Source organism: Canis lupus, chromosome 2, assembly GCF_003254725.2.
Source record: "Canis lupus dingo isolate Sandy chromosome 2, ASM325472v2, whole genome shotgun sequence".
Taxonomy (NCBI): Eukaryota; Metazoa; Chordata; class Mammalia; order Carnivora; family Canidae; genus Canis; species Canis lupus.
In genome coordinates, this window is record NC_064244.1 from 57,801,061 (window position 1) to 57,818,935 (window position 17,875).

At 50.0% G+C, this 17,875-nt stretch overlaps 1 protein-coding gene across 10 annotated transcripts in view; it reads right to left on the bottom strand.

Moving 5' to 3' along the window:
- The window catches only part of NLRC5 (NLR family CARD domain containing 5), a 79,557-nt gene that overhangs the window by 5,942 nt on the left and 55,740 nt on the right, over positions 1-17,875 (bottom strand). For 6 of the 10 annotated variants that reach the window (XM_025447382.3, XM_035713628.2, XM_035713629.2 and 3 more), the window contains 14 exons: positions 15,804-15,890; positions 13,991-14,074; positions 13,237-13,326; positions 12,816-12,881; positions 10,991-11,074; positions 10,823-10,906; positions 8,570-8,656; positions 7,810-7,887; positions 6,942-7,025; positions 6,532-6,615; positions 4,779-4,862; positions 4,029-4,112; positions 1,507-1,590; positions 210-293 (listed from right to left, as the gene is read on the bottom strand). In XM_025447382.3, the coding sequence (XP_025303167.1) occupies positions 210-293; positions 1,507-1,590; positions 4,029-4,112; positions 4,779-4,862; positions 6,532-6,615; positions 6,942-7,025; positions 7,810-7,887; positions 8,570-8,656; positions 10,823-10,906; positions 10,991-11,074; positions 12,816-12,881; positions 13,237-13,326; positions 13,991-14,074; positions 15,804-15,890 (1,164 nt within the window). Of the gene's footprint in view, positions 1-209; positions 294-1,506; positions 1,591-4,028; positions 4,113-4,778; positions 4,863-6,531; positions 6,616-6,941; positions 7,026-7,809; positions 7,888-8,569; positions 8,657-10,822; positions 10,907-10,990; positions 11,075-12,815; positions 12,882-13,236; positions 13,327-13,990; positions 14,075-14,276; positions 14,326-15,803; positions 15,891-17,875 lie in introns of those variants that run through there. The other 4 variants (XM_035713630.2, XM_035713626.2, XR_007407273.1 and 1 more) reach the window with 3 other exon arrangements.

A 17,875-nucleotide genomic window follows, 5' to 3' on the forward strand; every position in this document is an offset into this window, starting at 1 on the left:
GTCTGACCTGAGTCCCTCTTGCTGCCATCCACACTCTCACATCCTATCTTGGGGTCTCCTGACGGTCTAGGCCTGGGATCAGGCAGTGGAAAGTGGCTGAAAGCAATGGGACTAAGCCGGGCAGGGCATACTCAATCAAGGAGCCCTTTGCTTTCATCATCTGACCCTGCCGAAATTGTCTTTGGTTGGGGGAGGGATGAGGAACTCACCCCAGCTCCTTCAAGCTCATGGCAGCTCTGAGGGCCTCGGAAAGTTGGTGGCAGCCGACATCACAAATACCGTTCCTGCTCAGCCTGGAGAAGCAGAGGCTGTGGTCAGGACCAGAGGCCTTTGCAGGTGCTTTGCAAAGCTTTTACACAACTGGGAACCCAGATGCCAATCGATCAGCTTCAAGGGTTGGAGAGGGGGACAGGCAAGGTGGCAAGTCCAGATGAAAAAACTGAGCCCAGGAAGGAGCCATGGCTGGCCAAGGACCGCTCATGACTTCCAGGCACAGTAGACATGAAAGCCCAGAGCTCCCCACTCCCCCGCCCCGAGGGGAAGTGGACACATTATTTTGGTCTGGCCAGGCTTTGCCTCAGCCTCTGTGTCAGGAGCTCCAGGCCACCCCAGCTCAATGCCAATTACACACGGCCTCCACAATTCAGGCAATTCATGTCTCCACGGCATAGGTGTCCTAATCTGGGCAAATGCTGGGCTTTTCCAGAAAGCCAGTTTATTGTCTTTTCTGCACCCTGACCTTGCTCTGCCTCCATGAGTGTGGAAAAAACAGAACAAACCAAACCAGTGGAGGTGAACTCGGCCCCATGTCGAGTGTTTGAAGATTGCTTTGTGTTCTTTCACTTCACAAACTGAACTTCAGCGAAGTGCCTTTCTAACAATTAATTTGGGATGAAATGACCTCATCCCAGAACTCTCTGACCTCGTTGGCCGCGCACTCCTCTGGCCAGCCTGGGGCGGGGACTGGGGGAGAAGCAAAGCCATGCTTTGTGTTGTTGCTTGGGTTTCTTCTTAGTTGCCACATTTTATGTTTTGAAAAATCTCAAGAAAAGAACGTGTTTTATCTATTCATCAGGGTGGCCAGGGGCCCAAGTGGAGAATGTCGAGGTCACCAAATCAGAGTCTAGACCCTCATTGCCTGGAGTGTGGTTGGTTCCCCTAGAATTGGTATCACGTGGGAGCTTGTTGGAAATGCAGAATCTAGGCAACCCAGGCGTGTGGCATCAGAAATGTGAGCAAGAACACAGGGTGAATTTGTGCATGTCAAGGGCTATTCCAGGACTGGGCTCCAAACCCATCAGGTCCCTTCTGTCATCAGGAGGGAGTTGGCGGCATTGAAAGGCAAGAGCAGTGGGCATCAGCCCAGGATGGCAGCAATGTCCCTGGGGTAGGAGTCACGGGGGGCCTTATGGAAGGGCCCCTCGTGCTTCCCTGGGCCGGTGGTCCCAAAAGAGCTGGGGAACATGTCCCCCCCACTCATTCCTATGGGGTTACTTGGCCACTTACCGGAGGCTCTGTAGGAGGGTCATGTGGCTTAGTCCTTGAGTGAACATGGCCAGGGTGGAGCTGCCTAGTGGGAGATGGCTGAGGCTGCAAAAGAGGAGGTCAGAGGAGGACTTGGTATCGCTGGGGCTGGGTCCCAGGTGCAGAGACCAAGGCCCCATCCAGTCTGGAGGCTCTGGCATTTAGCAATACCCAAGGACCTCCAAGATAGCCACTTACAGTCACACAGAGCAGACTCATTCTCATTGTATAAAACAAAACCGCATGAGACATCCAAAGGCCATTTCTCTGCACAAATTAAGACTTCCCGGGCAGCAGTTTTATGTTCTGAATCACACCAGACCCAGACTGCTGACCAGGAATCCTAGCAACCACACAGCGGACATAAACTATAGGCCCAGCACTGAGCTCAGGGCCATCCTGAGGAGTGGAACTCTCTTGTCCCCATTTTACAGATGAGGCACACTGAGGCTCAGAGCATTATGTAAAGGAGAAGCATTGGGAACAGGACCCAAGTCCATAGACTCCCATTCCTGGACCCCACCTATGCATCACCCATGGGATCACACTCCTGTAGGCCCCAGGCTGGGCAGGAAAGATTAATAATAATAATAATAATAATAATAATAATAATAATAATATTAACAATAAATAGTAGCCAGTACTTGCAGAGTGTGAACTCTGTGCCAGGCTCTGTTCTGAGGTCCTAATATATATTATCTCATTTAATCCTTGCCACAAGCCTAGGAGGTAAGTAGATATAGCTATCATCTCCAAAGTTAAGATGGGGAGAAAAGCATAGAGAAGCTAAGTAACTTGCCCAAGCTCACACATTCATAGGTGCCCTGGTCTGCCTAGAATTGAGGGGGGCTCCAGGATGCGGGACTCTCAGCCTCGGGGAAACTGGGACAGATGGACACCCTACCAAGAATTAAACCTGGGTGGTGTGGCCCCTAACCATGGTCCTTGCCTCTATTTGGCCACAGATGGACAGGTGGAAGAAGTCAGCCAGAGGTTCAAGGAAAGCTGCCTGGCAGAGAGGAGACACTCAGAAATGACAGCTCTGAAACCAGAGGAGGTGTCTGGGCAGTGCGGATCCATCCCCCTTCCTTCATTATGCCCATTTTATAGTTGAGGCGTCTGAGGAGGTGAGAGGCAAGGAGGAGCACTGGCTGCCTGGGACACCAGAGAAGGGTCCCACATCTGTCCTGTTCTCTGCAGTACCTCCAGCTCCGAGTCCTGGGCCCCTGGGTAAATACCTGTCAAATGCGTGCATGAGCCAATCAATGACCTCATTGGGCCTCCAACAACCCCCTCTCTCTGCCAGAACAAAAGCTTCCAGAAGGAAGGGAGGCTGAGCAGAGGTGAAGGCACATGGGGGGAGGCCAAAGAAACAGCTCAGGAGAAAGATATGTGGGTCCTCTGGTTAAAGGTCTCTTCAATACCATCCATGCCCTGGTCCCCAGCAAAAAGGGACAAAAGTGGGAGAATTTTATTGTTAATGAGCAAAAAGTCAGAAGGCTACTTTTCAATTATATTCAAAACACATGTTGAAACAAATCCAGAGGGAAATTCACAAACTGCTCATTCACAGCAGTTTTCCCAGGAGGATGTCGCCACTGGAGGATGTCGCCACTGGAGGATGTCATGTCCTTTGTTACTTATTTCTGTAACTATGAAACTTTTTATAACCAGTGTATATTTTTGGTCACCAAGTGAACTTTGAGATTAAAAGTAGATGCCCAATAAAAGGGTCTCTCTAGATGCTGTTATGTCTGGGCATGGTGGCGGGGAGACACTCACTGACCCTTCATACTGAGACTGTTTCTTGTCTTTCTGGAACTTGGTGACTCCAAATTATAGTTGAGAGTAAAGAAGTTGCCAGTTACTAAGGAAATGATTGTAAGCAAGTAGCAGTGGACGTCTATGGGTCTAATTTGCCCAGAGTTTGTGTCCCCTTCTTCTGACATTAGCACCCTGAAACACCACCAGCCCCTCAAGACCAGATAGTTGGGTGAGTATGTGACCCAGATCTGGCCACTCAAAATACCGTGTGATTGGCTTAGGGGTGAGCTTGTGACCTGAGCTAGACCAGTGAGAATCATCTAGAGCCTTGAGTTATAACTACACAGAGAAAGGTGCTCCCTTTCTGCAAAGTTGGTAGGAAGTGAACCTGCAGCTGCAGGGATGTCCTGCCTGGCAATGAAGTCAAGATGGGGGTAAGGAGGGAGCAGAGAGAGAGAACAAATACAGACCTGGATATAGCTATGCCTGAAGTTAGATTCCTTGTAATTTCCTGTGACACGAGCCACTAAATTTCTGACTTGGGTCAGTTTGAGTATTTGTTTCCAGTGATCAAGCATTTTCATGACACTCAGAGCCCAGGTAAGGGAGTAAAAGGGAGGGCTTTTGGCTCACCTCTATCCATTCAGGGATGTCATGGTTTGTTTTCACAAGAGCTGCAAAAGTTCCTAGCCTTACTTCCAGCTCCTCCCCCCCTTCCCCCCCCCCCCCCCATCACTTACTCGAGCTTCTTCAGCCAGCACTTGCCCTCAAGGACCGTCATCAGGACTTCAGTGTCCTCCTCACCAAACTGATTGTTGGACAAGCTGGAGGGGACCAAGTACGAGGTGAGTGTTAGACAAGCCTGCTCGGCTCCTGGAGATGAGCTCTCTCACTAGAAGAGGGACTAGCTAGACTTCACAAGGATGCCTACTCCCACCCACCACCCCCCTGCCCCAGTCTCTTAGTGCCTTCAGGAGGGCAGCTCGGGGTCTGCAGATCCTGGACCATCAGGGCACTGCTAGCTCCAAGGGCCAGGTTTTGGGGTCCCTGAGGAGGGGGCATGGCCATCACAAGCTGACCCAGCTGAGAAAGGATGCCCTGAATGAGGGCTGCAAAAAGAAGAAGCCAGGGACAAGGGACACACACACACACACACACGCAGTGATTCCTTCGGCCCCATAGCCCTCTCTGTACTCTGACACCTATAGCTACCCCTGGCAGAGAAGGGTGATGATCCTCATTTTACATTTTATGTGAGATAGTCCAAGACCAGACAGGCACAGTTATTCTTATGACTGATAAGTTGAGACCAAGAAGATGGTGCTTAGCTTTCCCAGGCCACACGCAGGGTTGCAGGATTGCTGGGCTTCATCAGGGAGCAAAGTGATAGGCTGAAGTCCCACCACCCACCTTGCCAAAGGCGCAACTGTCCTCTCCACCCCTGCCCTCAGCTGGGCCGTCCCTTCCTGGATCCCCCCACTGTGACTCACTCCAGCTCCTCCAGGTGGTGGCAGTTTCTCAGGCCAAATGTCAGGTGGGCCAGGCCCTTGGAGCTCATACAGCTGGAGGTCAGTCTGGTGGGGGTCAAAGGGCAATGGGTCAGGCAGGGGCTCTTGGTCTTGAGAGCCCTGGATGGGGTAGTAGAGGGCAAGGAAGAGGGGAGGGATAGGAAGAAGGGGCCTCTTTCCCTTCATAAATCTCCCCCACTGTGGAATGATTAAACTTAGCTTGGACTAGTTGAATATTTCCCTAACCCATTTATAGGCAGCAACTTCACCACGTGTGCCATAGTTGGGCATCCCTGTGAGGTCTAGCTAGCTATGATCTTTTACCACAAGCTCTGCATCTTCATTTAAATGACAAAAAAGTAAGCAGCAAGTATTAGAGTAGTGTTAAAGATACACTGGCACCAAAAAGACACCTCCTTGATGCATTCCATTGGATTAAAACAGAATTAAAAGTTAGGAAAGCTCCATTTTGCAACCATCATAGTGACATTTGGTTCAGGCAAGAATTATCAATGGAGGTTGAAATCAGTAAATGACAGTATGAGCAAGGACAGGGTATCTACATAGTCTTAAAGTATCTTCCTACAAGATATGGATTAATTAGAAAGGGAAAACAGTAGCTTTGCAGGGGAAGAAACCTGGCTGACACCACCTTCACCAGGTGATCACAGTTACCATCACCCGTCAGGGCACAAAGAGACAACATGTGCCTCCCAAGAAGAGCACATTGCCTCTGGGAGATTTCTGCCCCATGTGCAGAGCCTAAATCTAAACCTGAAGAAACATGGAAGCCAAACTGAAGGACTTTTTACAAAATCCCTGACAGGTAAATGTCATGACAATATCATGTAAGACAAAGAGGGGCTAAGGACCATTCCAAGTTGGAGACCAAAGGCAAATGACAACTAAGTGCAGCCTGTGATCCTAGGTGGAATCCAGGACTGGAAAAAAAAAATGCAACAAACAACTTGACAAAAGCATTTGGCAAAATTGGAATATGAACAGTAGGTTTTTTGTTTCTTTTTAAAAGATTTTATTTATTTATTTGACAGAGAGAGAGAGAGATTGAGAGCACAACCAGGGGCAGCATCAGAGGGAGAGGGAGAAGCAGGCTCTTTGCTGAGCAGGGAGCCTGATGCAGGGCTCGATCCCAGGACCCAGGGATCATGACCTGAGCCAAAGGCAGATGCTTAACTGACTGAGCCACCCAGGCACTCCATGAGTGGTAATTTTGATAACGACAGTGTACCAATGTTAAATTTCCTGCATTTTATGCTTTTACTGGATTATGGGAGAGAATGTCCTAGTTCTTAGGAGGAAATTCACAGAAATCGTAAGGGGTGAAGGGGCATGTTCATGCAACTACTTTCAGATGGCTCTGAGGGAAAGAGGAGAACAGAAGGGAGGGGTGAGGAAGGAGGGAGGACAGGAGAAAGGGGATGTAAAAAAATACAGACAAAGGGGTGAATTTGGGAAAATGGTATATGGAACTGCTTCTAGGCCTTCTGTTTGTTTACAGTTATTTCAAATGTTAAAAAAAGAGAGAGAGAAAGATAAAGCATTGAAAAGGAAACCACTCTTGCCATGTGGCCATGTGATTGACCACATGCCCTGATATCATTTCCAGGGCTGCATGAGTCCCAGCCCCTGGGGTGGGGACACAGAATATCTCTGAGCCCAGGGCAGGAAGAAGGGGGCAGGGCCAGGGGACTGAGTGCGCATCTCAGCTGCATACCTGAATGTCTTCAGCTCAGAGAGAGACACCAGGAGGTTTTTTAGCAGCAGGGAGCTGGAGTCGCAGAGGTTCACCTGGGACAAGCTGAAAAGGCCCGAGCATATTCCAGAGGATTTCAGGTTGGATGCATCTCAGGATCATCCATCATACAGAGATGGGGAGCCCAAGAGAGGGGAAAGAACCACCCAAAAGCTCCTGGTGGGGGCATCTATACCACCCTGGGACCCTCCCCCACTGGCCAAGTGTAATTTTCTCCTGCTAAGGGAAGCAAGAAGGCCAGAGAAACTAATGCTGCCCCAGGTTCTGCTCATTCCCATTCTGGACTGGCCAGCCTCTCCCACGTGGCCTGGAGTGGGCACTGGGGGTGACCAGAGGAGCCAGGGCCCTAGATGGTGTTTCAGGCTTCTGACCTGAGCTGCTGCAGCCTGGCACATGTCTCCATCAGCTGCCCAGCAAGAAGGCTGTGGTGGGTCTCAAGGTCACAGTGAGCCAACCTGGAGGTAGACACGTTGGCAGGAGTTACTGAACATCTAGGTCACTACTGGTGACTCAGTCTCTTCTTACAAGGAGCTTACCTTTTAGGGGCAAATAAATGCTAATGAGATAAAGTCCCACAATTTTCTATTCAATTATAGGAAGTGCTATGAAAGAGAGATCTAGATGGGGCAGCTGGTATGGCTGCGCAGGCTGTTCACTGCACAAGGGGACCCAGCCAAGGAGGTGAGTTGGGGCTGAGATCCACTATGGTCTGTTCCCAACATGTACACGTGCAGGGCTGCATTCACTCAAAAGGGGTGACATTTTAATTTCCAAAATGTGCTGTATGGATTAGGGGTGCTGTGAACCCAGGCATCTATGAGTGGATCATGGGAGAACTTGACTATATCTGGAGGCTCAGAGAGGGTCTTCCTCAGGTGGTAGCGTTAACGCTAAGATCTGAAGGACAGGGGGAGTTAGCCAGGGAAAGGAGGACGAGGGTAGTGGAGGAGAGAACATTCTGGTCCAGGAGTAGCCTGTGCAAAAACTCTGAGGTCAACGGGAGCAAGGTGGTGTTGGAGGACTGAAAGGTGGTGGGGATGACGGGAGCCAAGATGGAGGTTTGGGATGGGGATGGACAACATGGAGAGGCAGGTTGGGCCAGACCTCATTGACCATGCAGACACTTTGGACGTCGGAGGGCTCTGAGCAAGGCACGAGAACTACTGATCAGAAGCGGCAGTACCTCTACCCCACACCATCACCAGCTACTCCCCTGGGGGCCCAGGTACTAGGCCCCACCTGAGCGTCACGGCTTCTGGGTTCTCCTGAGGGGGAAACTCCAGCTGGAGACAGAGCTGCTGCTGGGTCTCCGAAATGCTGAGGAGAGAAGGGGTAGCCAGTGTGAGGTCTGAAGCAGCCTCGCCATGTAGGTTGAGCTCCGCCTGGGGCTGCTGGTCCACTGACTCTGAACTCCCAGACCCAGTAGGGATCGGGACATACGTCAGTAGGACTCCAAAGCCTTTGTGCTTAGCTACTCCATGTCACTACTCTAGTCATAGAGCCATATTGTGTGTTTACAATAATCCAGGGGCCACTTCCAGGCAACCAGGCAATCCAGGGTGGACTCCCAGCTGGGATCCATCAGTTGTCTTTTTTTTTTTAATTTTTATTTATTTATTCATGAGAGACACAGAGAGAGGCAGAGACACAGGCAGACGGAGAAGCAGCTTTCCTGAGGGGACCCTGATGTGGGACTAGATCCCAGGACCTGGGATCACACCCTGAGCCAAAGGCAGACGCTCAACCCCTGAGCCACCCAGGTGCCCCCATCAGTTCTTTGCCTTAATTCTGTGGCTGCCTTCCTCTCTCTGGTATTGTGGCTTGATTACTGCACAAGTCCCAACACGTATGTGTAGCCTCTGCCATTTTAGCAATCCAGAGAATTTGCTAGTGACACAGCTATTACCCTACAGGGCAAGAGACTGATGTCTAGCTAAGGGATGGTCCCAAAAGTCATGAAAAGATGAAGAATTCTGAGGGGCCTCCTCCCTCCACTCACCTTATTTCAGTGATGTTGCCTGAGGTCTGGGTGCAGACTCTTAGCAGGGCGAGCACCCCGGCTTTGCCTACCCACGGCTCCTCCACCCTGTCACAGAAGCAGAACTAGATGAAGCTCCCCAGGGTGAGCTGGGAGGGGATAGGGGTGCCAAGTGGGTCTCAGATGCTTTTTGGTTTTGCTTATTTAAAAATTAGGCAACTAGGCACCAGCATAAAACAGGAAATTAACCTCTTCCTTGTTCTGATGGTCACTGCAACAACCCAACAGAACGCATTCTTTTTTTAAGCAATAGTTTTAGATTTAAGGAAAGGTATGTATAGCATTGCATGGCAAGGATAAGGAAATAAAACCATATACAAAACATCCCCATTTTGCATTAAAAAAAAGGAAAAATACGTATGGAGAGGGGAAGAAAACAATATTAAAAGTTAACGACGGCTGTTTAGATGATAGAATTCTCACAAACGGTTTCTTCCTTTCTTCCTTCGTTTCCAATATTTTTCCGGACTTTCTACAATGTGCTTGCAATTAATTTAGAAGCAGGAAAAAAAAGAGTTGTTTAAGATATTTCTGCTTCTGAAGTTATGTTGAGGTCTTTTTTTTTTCCCCCTCCAAAGTACTATTTTCTTATGTTCATCTGGATTTTTCACAAATCTCTACAACGAGTATGCATTATTTTTAGAGTTAGGAAAAGTTTTATTTCAAAGCGTTATTTCGGGTGATCCAGCAATTCTGGGTATATACCCAAAAGAACTGAAAGCAGAGATGATACAAAGAGGTATGTGGACACACGTGTTTGCAGGCAGGCACTTTAGCCAAAAGGCCGGATAACCCAAGTGTTCACGGATGGATGGATGCATACACGAAACGGGGTATCCACCTACAATGCACCATCAGTCAGTCTTAAAAGGAAGGAAACTCTGACAGGTGCTACACCATGCATGAACCCTGAGGACATGATGCTCAGTGAAACAAGCCAGTCACAAAAAAAGATAAATCCTGAACAATCCCACTTCCATGAGGTCCCTAGAGCAGTCAAACCCCCAGATTCAGAAGGTAGGATGGTGGCTGCCAGGGGCTGGGGAAGGGGCGACTGCGGATCTGTGTAATGGGGACGAAGTGTCAGTTTCCCACGAAAAGAGTTGCAGCTGTAGACCAACATGAATGTACTTAACGCTCCTGAGCCAGACCCGTAAAGTTGGGTAAGATGGGAACTTTTAATTATGTGCATTGTAGCACAAGTAAGCAAGACTGTGGCATTTTGGAGAACGACCAGACCTCGTGGGCCTCATCATTGGCTGTGTGGAGAAGTGCATAGCACTGGCCGTGAGGTCAGTTTTCTGGGCACAAATATGTAACTGAATCTCATTTATGATCTAATTTCCATTCCGGAAAAGTCAGGGGTTTAGAGGAACAAATGCAATTTGACATCAGAAGGAAGCAACCAGACAGAGCCGGCAAGTGTAGAGACACCACAGTCAGTGACATAAAAGAGGAAAGTGAGGAGTTGGTGGGGGGTGACACATGGATTGAGAATCCTAAGAGCCATTGCTACCCCCATGCCAATGTGGATCTTGACTGGATCAGAGGTCCGACCAGCCAGTTGTCCCACTTGGGGACAGTGGGACCTTTGAGATCTGACTGGGTCATCACAACACTCAGAATTGCTTCCATTTCTGCTGGGTGTCCTCATCCAACTGTGATTATATAGAAAATGTGCTTATTTTTAAAAACTTGTGGTGAAATGTTTAGGAGGAATGTTCTACGAGATCTATAACTTGAGAACAATGTAGCCAAAAAAAATTAAAAGATGAAGCAAATACAGTGAACCCTGAACAGCTCTTAAGCCCAGCTGATAAGAACATGAGTCTTAAACATTAGTTTCTCTACGTGTTGATAATCTTTTCTGCTTTTCTGAAAGGTTTAAAATGATCTTCGTAAAAATAAATAAATAAATAAATAAAATAAAATGATCTTCGTGAACATACACACATGGTATCTGTTATATGTCACTGCTGACCTCAGCTGGGTGTCCTTTGGGGTTTCCTTTTTTTTTTTCTTAAGTGCCTAAGCAGAGGTCCTACGGCAAGGAGGGCAGCTTCTCTGTGTACCTGAGGGGGGTTTCTGGGGCTACAGGCAGGATCTTAGTGGCAGGGTTTGGTTGTAAGATGTGGCTGGGGCCACGGTCCTGGGGAGACCTATTCTCCAGTGCTTACCCCCAGCCCCTCCCAGGGGCACCAAGGAAGACAGTACCTGAGAGTGAACAGGCCCACTGGACACCTCAGCAGACTCAGGAGAACTATCAGCTGCTCCAGGCCCAGGCCGCACTGGGTCAGCCTGGGGACAGAGGTCGGTTACGGGGTAGCTCTCCTGGGAGCCCCTGCCCCTCCCTTGCGCCTGTGGGTGGACCCCATCACTCACGTGAGCGCTGTCAGCTTCAGGGCCTGGTTCAGGTGGGTGGCCAGTCTGGGCACATGCTCTGGCATGAGGTTGCACTGGCTCAGCCTGAGGGCAGAGGGGAAGGGGCAGAGTCGGGATGAAGCCTGTTAGAGTCCCATCTCCCCCCCAGGGCCTATGGGGTACCCCACACTGAGCCAACAGCCTGGAATCAGGGCCTGGGCACAAGCCAAAGATGCGGCCCCTGTTTTGGGAGCTTCCTATCTCCTGAGAGAGATCCCCCTGCCCCCTGCCAGGAAAGGGTTGAGAGTATCACTCATCAAGCCCTGACTATTAGCCAGGCCCTGTGCCAGCATCCAGGTAGGGTTGCCTGACACACGACATCTCGTGGGATTCCAACCACATCATTTATAGGCAGAGAAACTGACTAACCCAAGGACACAGCAGGTGAGAAGTAAGGGTGGAATTGAGTTTCTATCCAAGTCAGTCTGACTCCAGACTCTAAACCCACTCCCTACTCCCCAGTAAAGCTTTACTCCTGGCTCTCTTGGAGGCAGGAGGCCTAGGGGTCTTGCTGGGACCCCACCCTCCTGGCACTCTGGCCCTGGGTGGCCAGCAGACAGGCCCCACAGAGCAGTTGACTCTCGTTGGACAGGGATCCCTGGAGACTTCCATGAGAGGCTGACATTGCAGCTGGGTATTAAAGGCTTAGGAGAATTTTATCTTGGAAAACATGGGGAAGAGAGTGTCAGACTGAGTGCCCGGTGGGAAGGAAGCTTTAACTGGGCAGTGGGTGTTCAGTGAGCAAGAAGCGAAAGCCATTTGGGCTGAATATGTGTGTGCATGTGTGTTGTGGGCATGTTTGTGTGGTATGTGTGCATCTGTGTGTGTGTTCTGTAGGTGTGTACGGGTGATGTGTATGAGTGTGCTTGTGTGGTATGTGTGCATCTGGATGTGTGTTATATATATGGATGCATACGTATGTAGACTATGCACATCTGTGTGTGGTGTAAGTACGGTGTGGTGTGCGGTATGGTGTGTGTACGTATGTGTGGTTTGAGTGTGGTGTGGTGTATTTGTGTACAGTGAGGGGGAGCACGATGGGAAGTGGCAGCTAGATCAGAAGAGGAAGAAGAAGCTAAGGAATTGAACCTTATCCTGGGGGCAATGGGGAGCCACAAACAGGCTTAGTGCAGTGGGGAGCACAGTCTGATGTGTGCCGAGAGGATCCCTCTGGGGGCTTTGAAGTGAATGGATTGGAGGAGGCCTGGCCAGAGGTGACAGCCCAGTTCAGAGGCCACGATCACAGCTGAAGAAACGACATACGGAGGAAGTGACCCTCTTCCTTGGTGGTGAGGCTGAGAGAGAGCATCCCAGGCTACCAGCCGGTAATAATAACAGCAATGATAGAGCACTCAAGTGAGCCAGGCCCTTGCCAGGCACTTTATACATGTCAACTCCTTTAATCCTCATAATAACCCTAAAGGGTAGGTCTTACTATTATTCCCATCTTACAGATGAGGAACTGAAACACAGAGAGGTTAAATCACTTGTTTGAGGTCACACAGCTGGTAAACGGTAGAGCTGGGATTTACCCTCAGGTGGCTCCAGAGTCTGAGCCTCTTAACCATGGTACTCAGAAGCCTCCAGACTTATAGTTAAGGCCGGGCCTAAGGACTGGAGGTGTGTGTGGGGGGGTCGGGGGCAGATCTGGGGGAGGCAAACCCAGGCAGTGGGTAGGAAGCAGGGTAGCTAAAGGGAGAAAGGGCCCAGTGAAGATAAAGAAGGCGTGGAGGCTGCCACAGGACCAGCCTCCGCTTCCCCATTCCCACCCCAGACCAGGCATTACCTTAGTGTCTTCCCGGCCTCCTCCTTTCGGGAGAAGTAGATCCAGAAGCTCTGCTCAGAGCCCAGGCTGCAGAGACAAGGGTGTGGGGAGGTCGGAGGCCCAGCTTCCCGAGCCCTAGACACCAGGGGTGCAGGAGGCGAGGGCGCTGGGCCTGTAGGGACAGGGAAAGGGAGACGCCACACAAGGAGAGACCACACGAGACCCTCAACTCATCCTGCGAGGACATGGAACCCTGGCCTTCCCCACCCCATGACCTCCCTGGTCCCCAGATCACACAGGCCTCAGAGGATGGAAAGCGGGTCGTCCGTTCAGGGAACCCTGAGACTCAGAGAGGGGTGCATATTGCCTCAGGTCACAGAGGATTGCTGAGCGTGGGAACCTTGCTTCTCCCCACCATCAGCAAGTGGCACCCATGGCTTACTTCACAGAAGCCTCCCGGATGTGCGGGCAGGAGGGGAGTGTCTTCACCAGGCCCAGGGCACTCTCTAGGGAGATGCTGTTGTGACTCAGGCTGGAGGAGAAACAAGGCTCAGGATGGGGAGTGAGGGCAGGACCTTGGTGCAGCCCTGCCCAGCCCCACCCCTTGTGTCCTCTCCTCCAGCTGTCATCTCCAGGAGGACAGTCTTCAATGTCCATTCTCCAGGTCAGACACCGAGGGCCAGGGAGAAGCCAGTGGGGCACTCTCCCTCCATGGGCAGGACAGGCACCCGGCCCTGCGTCGTCCTGCAGGAGCTGCAGCTGCTGGGGCTGAGACAGGGTCGAGGAGGCCAGGCTGGCAACTCCAGCCCCAGCGGCTCAGGGACGCCCAGAGCCCAAAGCTCAGTTACCCAGCAACCCACTGTATCTGGCCTCTGGTCACCAGTCTCCCAGATCCCTGGGGAGATTGGCTGAGAGCGTGGGTGACTTCCTAGGGACCCTCCCTGCTGTGGGGACATCTCTAAATCTGTGTCCTGTAGATTTAGTCAGAGGGACAGGATGGACTAGGAGCTGGGACAGCTGAGGTCCTGTGTCCCCTGGTTAGGGATAAACTGTCACCTCCTTGTCCCAAAGTCAGCTTGGGTCACCATGCTTTAGTCCCAGCCTCTCCTGGATGTCTGGTGGGACCTCTGCCTAGGTGTGCATGTGGGGGGCGGGCTTCCTCCTCCCTACTGTCCCCCAGGCTGCTCACCACTTACTCAAGCGAACCAGAGATGGGCAATTGAGGCAGACATTCCAGGAGGCACCTGAGCCCGTCATCACCCAGCATGTTTGCTGAGAGGCTGCAAGAGGTAGGAAGAGTTGGTTGTTGGTGGTCAGACATGCCCCTCAGCCGGAGCCCGCTCTCCACAGTCACCATCACTGCTGCTTGACACGCACAGGACTACTTCTGTGCCAATATCACCACCACTGTCGCTGTGACTGGACAGCACATGCCCACCCCCGTCCCTGCACTGTCATCTCCAGCACCCCCAGGATGATCACCTGGCACACAACAGCTCCTGCACTGGCCCCCGTGCCTCCAGCAGGCTTCCTGGAGTCAGAAAAACCCATTTACTTTTACTATGCCCTATGGCTTATGTCAGGTGAGAACCACAACTTCCGAACGAGAGTACATGCAGGAAAAAAGGAAGATGTTTGGAGGCTGCATTTACCCAGGAGATTTCTTCTTTTAATTTGGGAACACAATCTCAGACGGAAATTGTACTTGAATACTTTATTTTGCTTCCTTGTCGCTTCTTTGGGTGTTTATGCTTTTGGGAATAGTATAACCAGTGTGCCCTGTAACATCGGATTTTTGTCCTGCATCTTCGAACTCAGTTTGTCCTTGATGATGACACTTTTGAGGCTATTTTGTCTTTTCAGGAGAGGCTTTAAAAATTAAAAATTGGTCTCCAAAAGCCAGTTGATAAAGTGATCTTTACAACTAGAAAAATTTCCCTCTATAATTGAAAACAGAAAAATCCAAAGACGTACTGCTTTCTAATATGTGATTTCCACTGGCCCCATTTCTCTTCTTGGCCACATCACAGCAGGAATTTAAATTTTGTGGGTGCACATGCACTTGTGTGTGTGTGTGTTGTGGACTGCTGTCTTTATGTCCCACTGGTCCTAAGCTGGACGCCTAACAGTTGTGAGCACAGACTGCATCATCCTAGCTGTGTGACCTTGGGCAAGTTCCTAAATCCCATCTATAAAATGGCGACAACAGGGAGCCTGGGTGGCTCAGTCAGTTAAGCATCTGCTTTTGGCTCAGGTTGTGATCTCAGGGCCCTGGGATCGAGTCTCCCATTGGGTTCCCTGCTCAGTGGGAAACCTGCTTCTCCCTCTGTCTTGGCCTCTCTCTGTGTCTCTCATGAATAAGTAAATAAAATCTTAAAAAAATAATAAAACGGAGACAGCAGTACCTAGAGTTTTGGAAGGATAAAAAGAGTATGTAAAGAACTTAGCACAGCGGTGAAGGTGCTCAGAAGGTGTCACCTATTTTTATTTTTCTACCCATGAGGGGGTGGCACTATTTGGGGACCCAAGACAAGCCAGGCAGATACCACCTCTCCACAACACAAGAGCCCACGAGGCCCCACCCCAGCTGGCTCCATGACTCTCCTCAGGCTGAGCTACTGGGTGCTTTTAACCACCTGCCAGGCAGACCAAGGAATTCTTCATTTTGGTTCTTATCTGCTGACAGAGCTCCAATATCTTGATCCTCATGAAGCCCAGGAGCTCCTGTAGCCTCTTCTTGAAGGGCTTCCCAAATTAGATCAAGGGGTACCCCCTGAACTATCAGCTCCATCACAGCAAGAGTGGGGAGTGGAAGGGATGAAATGCGTACAGAGAAATCTAATGGATATGACCCTCGATGTGTCCCAGGCATCCCTGTTAGCTGGCCTGAGAGGTGTTCAGTGGATGCACATGCACGTGGCACACACATGCACACACATGCCCACCCCTCCAGTGCCACCCAAGCACAGCTCCTGTGCTCCTCCCCCTCTTCTCCCGCCCCCAACTTACTCCAACTGGTTGAGGTCTTCGCATTTGCTCAGCAACCAGCAGAGCGGCTCCACATGCTCCTGACTAAGGCCACAGCCCGTGAACCTGCTGGAGGAGGGGAAACAATCCCAAGGATGGTGTGCTGAGCCACGCTGATGTGCGTGCGCTGCCCTGGCTTGTCCTGGGTGTGGCCTCCAGTTCCCATGGGCCTCACCCAAGGTTGGATTCTCTGGAACTACCCATCATCCACCCCTTCCACCTCCTGCACAGCAGATCCCACCTGGCACTCCCAGGCTCCTTCTGGGAAGGTGGTTCCCAGGGTATGATCCCTCACCAGCCACACCTGCATCACTTGGGAACATGTTCAGATGCAATTTCTCAGAACTCAGCCCAGACCCACTGAATCAGAGACCATAGGGGCAAGGGTTTCTAGGTGGCTCTCATTCAAGCTTGAGTTGGAAACTTGAGACCCCAACCTCTTGGGGTCACACTGCTGACGAGATATGCAGGGTGGGGAGGGAGAGAAGGGTGATGCCTGTTCTTGCCTTTGATACTGGAATTGAGGTGAAGGGGATTCAGAGGTACAAACTCCCAGCTATAAAATAGGCCAAGGGGATGAAAAGTACAGCATAGGGAATAGAGTCAATAATATTGTAATAACATTGTACGGTGACAGATGGTGACTGTACTTCTCGCGGTGAGTGCGGCCTAATGTACGGAGTTGTCCAATCACTAGGTTGCACACCTACAACTAATACAACACTGTAGGTCAACTGTACTTTAATCAAAATGAATAAATAAGTAAATAGCCACACACAAAGTAACAGTAAGCCTGCCTTTGAAAGGTCTAAATTAATACTATCCAATAAGGTAAATGAAGGACCTATAACCAGCCAACAACTAAAAAGAAAAAAAAGGGAAGAAGAATCTTAAAATCAGAAAGTACCTAAAATCAATAGCTCAGATTTTTATCACTGGTCCTCTCCTTCCTGATTTTTTTCCCTGTTCCTAAGTTCTTTATTATACTATTATTTACTTCCTATTTTTAAATCAGCTTGTTCTTTTTCACTAGATGCATTTATTGTAAAAGGAAATCTTGTGTTATTCACTCAAATGGAAAAGTGGCACACATGCTACAAACGGACCATAAGCAGAAGGACGCATGAAACAAGAGCCAAATATCATTATTAAATTCCGGCCAGAGTTTCCTTGCTGAAGGCTCTCTCCCTTTACTAAAAAAGGGGGGGGGGCTCAGTAAATATTACAGCTGTGCTAAAATCATGCCAACACCCAACCCCGACTTCCTCTTGGCCTTAATCAGATGGAGAATCGAAAAGGGAATAATGATCTCACTATGGGACTCAGTGACATTGAACTACTGTACTTGTGCCTTAAAAATCATCTAATCCTGGTCTCGGTTCTACAGTTTGGAAACCTTGGAAATTAGAAACAATCGAGGCATTCTAGAAGTCAGGGGTAGCATTGGGCTAGGACAGGAGGTGGGAAACTCCTGCCTAGGACCCCCTGGTTTTTGCAAACTAAGAATAATTTCTTCACTTTCAAATGGTGGAGAAAAAAAAATCAAAAGAAGAATGCTTTGCGACACGTACACAATATTTGAAATGCAAGTCTCAGAGTCCATAAATGAGAGAGTTCTGCTGGCACACGGGCATGCGCATTTGCTTTATATATCATTCCTGCTGCATTCAAGCTACATTGGGGGGTTGGGTGGCTGTCACAGAGATCGTGTGGCCTGCAAAATCCTAATTCCTTCCAATCTAACCTTTCCAGGCAAAGTCTGTTGGCCCCGGGACAGGGAACACTGGAGAACTGCCTGGCTGTCCCCAGTTACTGCCATGTGACCACAGCTGTGAGGCTTACAGGACCTGGTGCGCAGAGAAGGCTCTATAATGATGCCCTGCAGATATTCAACATATTTTGATACTATTTATTGTTACTTCACAGTGGAGGAGGCTGATGCAGACAGGAGAAGGGTCTGGTCCAAGGTCTCTTGGTGAGCCAGTGGCCTCAGACAGTTACCAGAAACATCATCTCTGCATTTGAAGGTTGTTCTCCGCCCCATTATCCTGCCT